General features: G+C 55.1%; 1 protein-coding gene across 1 annotated transcript in view; it reads right to left on the bottom strand.

The window, feature by feature from the left end:
* Positions 1 to 5,280, bottom strand: part of Tnfrsf8 (TNF receptor superfamily member 8) — a 74,048-nt gene extending 68,768 nt beyond the window's left edge. Inside the window, exons 1-4 of the mRNA XM_023699395.1 lie at positions 5,111 to 5,280; positions 3,439 to 3,580; positions 2,145 to 2,248; positions 1,704 to 1,771 (exon numbers count right to left, since the gene is read on the bottom strand). Of these exons, the coding sequence (XP_023555163.1) occupies positions 1,704 to 1,771; positions 2,145 to 2,248; positions 3,439 to 3,580; positions 5,111 to 5,280 (484 nt within the window). The remainder of the gene's footprint in view (positions 1 to 1,703; positions 1,772 to 2,144; positions 2,249 to 3,438; positions 3,581 to 5,110) is intronic.
* Positions 5,281 to 9,935: the final 4,655 nt, after the last annotated feature.

Below are 9,935 nucleotides of genomic sequence, written 5' to 3'. Positions count from 1 at the left end.
GAGGAGGAGGAGGAGGAGGAGGAGGAAGGAAGGAAGGAAGGGAGAAAGGCAAGCTGACTTAAGAGGAAATACGAAGAGAAATCAATTACAAATTATAAAAATTCAATCTTTCTAGTAACCAGACGTGCAAACTAAAGCACTCTTTGATACTTTTTTAGACCTGTGAAATCATCAATGGGTTTTTTTAATTTATAAAAAACAATTTTGAAAAACTCTAACACCAAGATTGTGGTAAAACCAGAGTACACATTCATGCTCTGCTGGTAAATGTTTCAACCCTTTTCAGAAAGCAGCGTGACAGCCAGGCGTGGTGGCGAACGGCTGGAATCCCAGCACTCAGGAGGCAGAGGCAGGGGGATTGCCACTAGTTCAAGGCCAGCCTGCGCTACATAGTGAGTTCAAAGCCAGCCTGAACTACACAGCAAGAACCTGTCTCAAACAAACAAACAAAATTAGGCAGCATGACAACTGTTAGCAAAGTAAGCAAACAAGCAAAAATGTTTATAACTATGGCTGGGTAACTTACCAGTCAAAAACAAACTAAGGGAGGCTGGGGAGATGGCTCAGTAGAATAAGCACTTGCCTGGCAAGGACAAAGACCTGAGTTCAATCCCCAGTTCCGCCAACTAAGGGAAACAGTACAACTAGGAAAAGTCTATAGTCCTAGCAATCTGGGAGGCTGAGACAGGCGGATCACAAGATGGAGCTCAGTCCGGGCCATTTAGCAAGATCCTGTGTCAAAAGAAAAATTATAGGGCCGGGAACACGGCTCAATAGAATAAGCGCTTCCCTGGCAAGCACAAGATCCTGAGTTCAAGGGCCGGGGATCTAGCTCAGTGGCCCAAGTGCCTGTCTGGCAAGTGCAAGGTCGGGAGTTCAAGCCTTGGTACCAAAAAGTGAAAAACAAAACAAAAAAGTAATTTGGGGCCAGGGAAATAGCTCAGGAGAATAAGCGCTTGCCTGGCAAGTTCAGGGGCCTGAGTTCAATCCCCGGTTCTGAAAAAAAAAAAAAAAAAAACTATAAAAGAAAAAGCGGGGAGCTGGGGATACAGCTTAGTAAAAAAAAAAAAGCCCTGAGCTCAATCCCCAGTGCCAGAAAAAAAAGATACAGAAGTCTGTTTGTCTGCCCCTCATCCTTTCCTGCAAAGGCGGCCAAGGCCCCTTAAATGATGCATGCATCTCTCCTCGGGTCACTCCAGTGCACAGAACCCTTGCAAAGAAAGGGACGGTGTAGCAGGTCAGTGCGCTCCACCCAGAGCACGATATTTTGAGGTAACAATTAAGATAATAGGTCAGTGGGCCAAGGAGATAGCTCAGAAGGATAAGCGCTTGCCTGGTCCTGAGTTCAATCCCCAGTACTGGGGTGGGGAAAAAAAAAAAAAAGATAATACCTCAGACAGTGTGTGTGTGTGTGTGTGTGTGTGTGTGTGTGTGTGTGCGCGCAGTGCTGTGGGTGGGACCCTGGGCCTGTCATCCATGCCAAGTAGGCATTCTACCACCGAGCCACACCTCAGCCCTTTTTATTTCCTCTGAGACAGGGTCTTGGTAAATTGGTCCTGAACTTGAAATCTTCCTGCTTCAGCTTCCCAGAAACGCTGGATGGGCACGTGCCACTAAGGCCAGCTGTGTGCTTATTTCCTGCCAGGACTCTTTGGACCTTTGTTCCTTGGACCCTCTCAGGATTCTCACCAAGAGCAGCCCACTTGCGGCCCGCTCTTCCAGGCAGCGGGTGAAGCCGCCTGCAGTGTGGCCAGGCCTAGCTTCTTCCAGCCTACGATGGTGGCCTGCGCAGAGCACACTGCCAACTCTGCTCATTCGTCCTGTTTCGATGCCAGCTTCAGTTTGTGGTCTCCCCTCCCCCAGCCACCTTCCCAGGCAAGTGGCCGTTTGTGTCGTTTTTTTTGGTAGCTCAATTCTAGAATTGATCTCATCGCAACATAACTGCTGTGTTGGGCTTCTAGCCACCTGTCCCAAGCAGCCGAGGGCGAGGACAGCAGGAGGCCTGCAGGCACCCTCTGCAATGACCAGGCCCAGTTGCTTCAGGGACTCCAAAGAGCAGGCAGGAGGCAGAGTTCTGGCATCTGTGAACCCCCTCCAGGTGTGAAAGTGCTTTGAAGGGGTGAGGGGAAGTCCCTCGCACTCACACCCGGGGCAAGGTGAGCAGTGGCCCCGTGGAGGACAGCAGGGGCCCCACTGTCATCGAGGCCGGGGACAGACCCACCCCGTGCAGCCCCAGCACAGCCAACACCTTAGGGAAGAGCAGGGAGGGCAGGTGCAGCAGGAGCCCTTCAGAGGGAACCCAGAATCCTGCGGCCAGAAGGCTGCTGAGGGAAGTGCTTATTCCACCAAGCTACCTCCCTAGCCCCTGAGCTAGAAATTCAGGGGCTTCCCCGCAGTTGGCAAGCCCAGCCCCAAAATACCCTCCGTGGACAAAGGGCCTGTGCTGCAGGCAACTCTGTGGGAGCCCGGGACTTTCTCCCCTCCGGGGAGCTATTTTCGGTCCCCTTAGGCAGGGTCCCCAGGAGGAGCGTCTCAAGGTCACCTTTGGCCACAGCTGGGTCCCAGGCAGCAGATGACCCACCTGGCTCCCTGCAGCTCAAACCCCCTGCTAGAGCTGGACATAGTTTGGGGTCCCCCCAAGGTCCTTGCGTTGGAAGCTGGGTCTCCGGCATGGCAATATGGGAGCTGGTAGGACTCAGAAGAGACCGGAAGCAGCTGTCTGAGGTGTCTCATGACAGATGCCATTCGAGTCCTTGTGACTTCGCCTCTGGAAGGGAAAGAAGAGCTGGCTGCTCAGGGCCAGGCAGCCAGAAGTTCACTCTGTGGAGTCAGGGACCAATATTAGGGTTCCCAGCTGCCCACCAATATACTCATCCCTTGGGTCCCCAGCCCTGATACACTGTGTGGTCAGACCCCCACCAATGCACACCCCCAGCAGGATTCCCTGGGGAATCCTTCCCAGGCCGGCCAGGTACACACTGCTGAGCCTGGATAGAAGCCTAGCCCAGGGCTCTGTGCATCTCTCCATGGTGACAGGGAAGATCCTCTTCCTCACAGAGCCATTCACTAGACAGCCAGCAGCCCTTGTTCAAATGTCTAACCATGGTTCCAGATTTCAAGTCAGGATCACTGTCCCCACTTTATGACTCAACCAACTGAGGCCCAGAGACATTAAATAACTTACCCAAGATCCCTCAATTGGAGAGGAGCGGGCCTGGAGCTTGTTTCCACCCTCGCCTGGCTCTCAGGCCGCAGTGGCCTTCTCTTTCTTCCTTAGGACACTGGTGCCCTGGCTTCCTGCGGGAGAAAGCACTGGGTCCCAGCGCTGGGGCACCGCAGGGGAGGGAAGGTGGCTTCGGGTCTTCCCCAGAGCCGCAGGGGATGTCTGGTGGGTGCCACCTCCCACAGCCTCAGCACTAGCCACACTGCTGGTCACACCGTCTTGGTGGGGACACTTCCTCTGTCCTCTGGTTTCCGGGTCAGGGCTGAGCCCAGGTTGGCATCTGGCCTCGGCATTGCCTCTATGAACTCAGGGCTGGAGCTGTGCTCGCTGGGTCCCCCTGGGAGGGCCATGGAGGTCCTTGGCACGCAGAGAGGCAGAAGAGGAAGAGGCCGAGACCGGAGAGGGAAAGAGACCTGAGCGAGCCCCCAGCATGGCCACCAGCCACAGGGAGCACGCCAGGGCTGAGGTCCTCTTGAGGGAGTCCCTGCTTGGCAGGGCTGTCACAGATGCCCATGAGTCACTCAGATGCTCAGAAAACCAGGTCCAGCATTAATCGCAGCCTCAGAGTCACGGTGCCCAGAGGGAAGCAGAACCCATGGCTCCAGGAGCAACCCAGGCAGCAGCGGACCAAGCGGGGCTGCAGGGGTCAGCCCTTCCAAAGTCCCTGTCCAGGGAGCTCTGCCCAGCCCCTCAGGGAAACTGAGGCTGGGGCCTGGTGGGTGCATAAATACACAAGAAGCCACCAGAACGAGGATGCTGGCATGCTCAGTGCCCGGCACAGGCGGGCATGTGGTAAAGATGCAGTCGGGACAGTGTGTGTTTAGTGTGCACTAGCTCTGGGTTCTGCCCAGCACCGTGCATGCACACTCACACACTTGCACAGTCACACACACACACACACACATACACAACTCACAAATGCAAACTGAATGAATCAAAGAGACTTGAATAGGAGCCTCCTCTTCTGGTCCAAGAGCCCTGTAAAGAGATCATTTTTATGTATCTCATTATTTTAATTTTTATTTTTGTAGTACAGGGAATTTAACCTGAAGCCTTTGTACCGAGTTGTATCCCCAGCCCTTTGTTAAAAAAAAAAAAAAAATTAATTTTGAGACAGTCATACCAGGCTGGATTCAAACTTGCGATTCTCCTGCCTCAGCCTCCCAGAGTACCAGATGCAAATGTGCACCACCATGCCCAGCTGCAGAGATGATTTCAAGCTCCTGGGAAAACAGACACGCAGGGGAATAACTTGCCAAAGGTATTCAGTATAGGTCTAGAGCTGAAACCCAGAGCCTGGTCCATGGTTCCAGGCCGGGGCTTTGTGCCCTCAGCACAGGTGGCTGCCCTTGTTGTGACCTTCACACACACACACACACACACACACACACACACACACAGTAAATACTTCCAGCTCAAGGGTCTCTTCCCTTGGTCTTGCATCTCCTGCTTCCTGCCTCACTTTCCCTGTGAGGGCCACAGCGCTGGCAGCAGGGCCAGGAGGATCCGAAGGCCTGGAGGATCTGAGGGGCCCAAGGACACCCCAGCCTCCCACCACCCAGCACTGCAGGCCTCCAGAAAGGCTGGAAACACAGAGGCCTGAAGCCAGGCTGATCAACTAGGGCACAAAATGTAAATCATTTCCCAGGAAACCACTTAGTAAGGCAGCAGGGTGTCACTGTCCTGCCTGGGCTGTTTTCTGAAGATCCCTGGGGAGAACATAACCAGGAGGTGCTGATGGCTGGTGTGGCAGGCAGCAGGCATGGCGGGAGGCTTGTGCCAGCCTGGAGCATGTGGAGGAAGCACTGAGACTCAGGCCTGAGATTCTGCCTGGGCCAAGAAGCCCCAGGTGGGGCTGTGTGTGTGTCCAATCCCTGGCCCTGTCACGTCCCATCCCGGACCCCTGTCTGTTCTAAGACAGTGCCTGCTATGAGGTACTCGCTGGTCCTGCTGCCTGCAACCTTGACTCTCCGCTCCTCAGAAGGCTGCTTCTCCAAGAAAACATGCATGGCAATGGGCATCTGTGTCACCTCAGCCTGGGGTGGACACTGATCCATGCCCAAACCTGGGAGACCCAATGCTCTAAACAGGCCATACTTCTTGTGTGTGACTCCTCGACGGGCCGGGCATGGTGGTGCACAGCTGTAGTCCCAGCACTCGGGAGGCTGAGGCAGGAGGATCACTGTGAGTTTGAGGTCAGCTTGGACAGTGCAGTAAAACCCTTCTATGAAAAAAATACCTCGATAAAGTTGTAGAACTATTTTATGTGTGTGTGATTGAACCCAGGGCCTTTGCCTTGAGCCACTTCCCCAGCCTTTTTTTTTTTTTTTTCAACCAGGGATTGAACTCAGGCCCTTGCACTTGCCAGGGAAGCGCTTATTCCACTGAGCCATCTCCCCAGCCCCTACCTTTTTAAATTTTTTGAGCCAGGGTCTCACTAAGTTGATAAATTGCCCAGGCTGGACGCCAGGTTGAGATCCTCTTGCCTCAGCCTCCTAGAGCGCTGAAATTACAGGTGTGTGTCGCAATGATTGGCTGTGTAAGAACAAATTTTACAGCTGCTGCCTTTCTTATTCTTCAGATCTTGGCCTTTCCTGCATCACTGATGTTACCACTTTGGGTCCTGTCGCCCTATGGGTCCCCTGCAAAGAACTCTCCTCAATTGGGTCAGGGAGATAGCTCAGTAGAATAGGCGCTTGCCTAGCAAGCACAAGGTCCTGAGTTCAATCCCTGGTACCACCAAAAAGAACTCTCCTCAGTGACCTTCTAATTGCTTGAGGCCCCTAGTTTTCCCCAAGACAGGGCTCACAGGAGCAGGAACTGTGTCCGTCCTGCCCCCTGGCCCAGCAGGAACTGGGCTTGACTGGGTGTCACTTGATGGGCTGAAGGATAAAGGACAAGGGTACTGGGAGGGGGGTTGGCAGCAGACTAGGGCTCCCTGTGGGGCACTGCGGGGGACACGGGCCACTGCTGGGAAACGACACTCAACAAAGCCAGGCAAAACCCACCCAAGTCGGCACCACCATCTGCGCCATCACCAACGTCACCGGTGCAGGAAGGCCCCTGCTACCTGTGTGCGGAAGTTGTTAAAAAAATTCCTCCGGGATTTCCCGGCTTGGCCCCTCTATGCGGCAGGGGTGGGTCATTCCCATCCAGGACCACTGTCCCTCCAGGTGGGTGACAGGAGGCTGGGGGCCCCTCTGGCCACAGGTTCTGAGACATGAAATCCTGGAGATCTGGGGAAACTGAGGCATGGATGCCATTCAGGCCTCAGCTACATCTGACCCTCATGCAGTGACCCCTGGCGAAGTGCGGAAGGCCTGCGTTGAAAAAATCTCACCGGTTGTCATCCGTCACCCGCAGCAAGGCGTTATGACTTAACCAGTTTCTGGATTGCATCAGAAGTGGCCCAGAGTTCCAGGGCCTGTCAGAGAGAGCGGGTGCCTGGCAAGGCTGGGACATGGGCTACGTCCCTCCTGCAGGAGCCCTCTCGCCACAGCTTCCCACGGGCCTGCAGTAGCAAAATCAAGCAGGTTCAGTTTCTTTACTTGTCCAAGAGCCTGCCACGCGAAGGTCTGAATTCACGCAGTCTTTCAGCAAGCACTACAGGCTGGTGGGTACCAGAGGACGCACGGGTACAAGTGGGCCCATGGGAGGAGCCTCGAGGGAACAAACAGGTGGCCAAATCCCAGCCTCTGCAGCTTGCTGACCACCTCAGGAGACAGGAAGTGAAGCCAATAAAGGAAGAGAGGCGAGGAGAGGCCATTAAAAGGGGCTCCAGAGAAAAGGCAAGCGAGGTACCCTGTGGGGTTCATACCCTAATAAAATGACCCGAAGGCTGGGGGGGTCTCACAGCTGTAGATTTAGCACTGAAATTTACAGTGACTTTACTGAGTAAGATGGTCAGGGGCGGCCTCACCGATATTCAACAGAGACACTGAGGAGGAAAGGGGGAGCCGGCACACAGGGCAGAGAGGGCAGCGGCCAGGCCATGGGCTCTACCTGATGTACAAAGGCCCTGGGGTGGCAGGGAGCAGGCCCAGGGTGCTGGGAAGCGCAAGGGCAGAAGAAAGTGAGCTCAGAGGTGGGGCCAGTCAGGGTGTATCTGCTGCTCCCTGCAGTGGGGCCAGTTGGGGGCTGGGAACAGGAGGAGGAGGAGGCTGCTTGGCTTCCAGGACTCTTCCTCGGAAGCCAGGAGGGCACAGTGGGGTGACTGGCAGGATCCACGTCCTGAGTACAGCGGGGGACAGGCCTGAGCTGGCTGTTTATGGACCCAGGGACAGGGAGGGCGGGAGGCAGGGAGCACTGGGTCGGGGCAGCCCGCAGACTATGGTGGCGTGGGATGGGGTGGTCAGGGAGGGCTTCTCCAAGGAGGGAAAGACCGTGGGAAAAGGACAAGAAGCAGAAGCAAGGGCTGCCGGGAAGCCCTGAAGGAAGCCGTTGGGGGGACTTCCAGTGGCCCCAGGGGCCCTCGGGCTGCTGAGCCCGGGCAGCGAGCACCAACGAGGCCAGCGAGGTGGGCAGGCCCGGCCCGGGGTGCTGAGTCAGCACCGGGAAGGAAGGCTGCTCAGCTGCCACCAACAGCCCAATCAGATCTAGAACAGGAGATGGGGAGAGGCAGACGCGGCTGAGTCATCTGGGCCCTGACTTCACCGCCTCAGAGTGCAAACGCCTCCGGCACCCTGCCCCAGGGGCCCTGTTTCAGAATGACCAGGTCAGGCACCGGGACTGCAGGGTCGGGCCGCGGTTAGTCAGGTAGCACCCCAAAATCCATCCTCTGTAATTGATGCTTTGAAACAGAAGCCTGTCATGGGAGGATGCAGTCGTTTTATTTTGCTTTATTTTCTGTTACTAGGCATTGGACCCTGAACTTTCCCACTGAACTCCTTTTTATTTATTTTTTAAATTTTGAGACTGGGTCTCACTGACTTGTTCAAATACCCAGGCTGGACTCGAACTTGTGATTCTCCTGCCTCAGCCTACAGAGTAGCTAAGATTACAAGCATGCACTACCATGCCTCGTGCCTCTCCCTTGTATGCAGATTTTGCTCTATGGTCCAGGCTGGCCTGGAACTTACTATGCAGCCCCAGCTGGCTTTGAACTTGGGCCTGGAAGGCGCTGTTTCTGGCCTCTGAAGTTCTTCACTGGCAAATGTCACCACAGACTCCGTTTACTGAGCAGCTACTATGTTTTTGGGCATCGTGGCCACCCAGGGTGGCAGGCTCCAAAATCTAAACAGCTTTGAGTGACAACAGAATCCAAGTGGGGAATCTGTACCTGACTTCACGCGATAGCTTGCAGCAAAAACACAGGCACACTCAGGAGAGTGTTGAAAATGACCAGGGCCGGGGAGATGGCTCAGTGGAATAAGCGCTTCCCTGGCAAACGCAAGGGCCTGAGTTCAATCCCTGGTTCCACCAAAAGAAAAAAAAAGAAAATGACCTGCAGGGTATGTGAGTGGGACATGGTGGCGCCCACAGGCCTACAATCCCAGCACTCAGGATGCTGAGGCAGGAGGCTCGCCGTGAGTTCAAGGCCAGCATGCACTATCCAAGACCCTGTCTCAAAAATAAACAGAGAAACAACAACAAAACCCATAAACACTGCAGATTGACTATGCGGGCTTGAGCAGCAGGACTGAGTCTTCTCACGCTTCTGGAGGCCAGAAGCCCCAGATCCAGGCAGACGTGGGCACCCCAGCTCCTCCGAGCCCCTCGGTGCTGAGAGATGAATGCCTTCTCCATGTGCCCATTGTGGGCTTCTGCCTCTTCCATCAACCACAGGAATCCTCTCCTCACCCTGAGAAGCTCTCTTAACCTAGCCACCACTGCTGTCACTCTGGGAGGTACCGCTCCAGCACTCGGCTTCAGACCAAGAGGACCTTCTTTCCACTTAGTCCCCCGCCACGGCCCAAGATGGGCATCTGAAAGGCCACTTTATAGAGAAGAAATTCAGCGGGGCGCAGGCGCAGGCCTGTCATCCCAGCTCCATGTAAGGTTGGGGAAGGAGGATCACAAGTTCAGGCCTCAGCCCAGGCAACCCAGTGATGAGCGAGATACTGTCTCAAAGTAAGATAATAAGGGGGGCTTGAAATGCAACTCAGTGTCCCTGGGTCCCCCCAGGGAGGAAAAGATGAAAGGAAGGGAAGAAGGGATGGGTGGAGAGAGGGCAAGATCGGAAGACAGGAGGGAGAAGTCTGTCCATCCTTGAGTCCAGACCCCAGTTTTCTGTGACCCCCAAGTATGCTGGACAGAACAGCTGCAGTTTGGGACCCAAAAGCTCTCTCAGGGGGAAGTCATGGTCATCCCAGATGGATCTGAGATGCTGCCCTGACACCAGGACACTGCGCCTCTGAGTCACCCTCTTTCCCATGAGAAGTGACAGCAGCACTTTTGAGAGTCACACTGCCAGCTGTGGCAAAGCCAGAGGACCCCACACAGTGTGCAGCCCACAGGGAGACCCCAGCCCTGCAGGGGCAGGGAAAAGAGGCAGGGTGGGGCTCTGTGCCACAGAAGCCACAGAACCCGAGGAGTACTGAGCGAAGGGGGCTCAGAGCTGGGCCCTGGGCTCTGGGCTCTGGGCTCTGGCATCGTGTCCCCAGGTCCTAGGCCTCCACAGGACATTGTGGCCAAGAGGCTAGGGGCCTGGGGTTCGAGTGATGGCCAGTGGATATGTGAAGGGAAGGAGGGAAGGAGGGAGGGAGGGAGGGAG

Source organism: Octodon degus, unplaced genomic scaffold (assembly GCF_000260255.1).
Source record: "Octodon degus isolate 3935 unplaced genomic scaffold, OctDeg1.0 scaffold00113, whole genome shotgun sequence".
In the NCBI taxonomy this organism is placed as follows: Eukaryota; Metazoa; Chordata; class Mammalia; order Rodentia; family Octodontidae; genus Octodon; species Octodon degus.
This window is presented reverse-complemented; position numbering and strand designations above follow the sequence as displayed.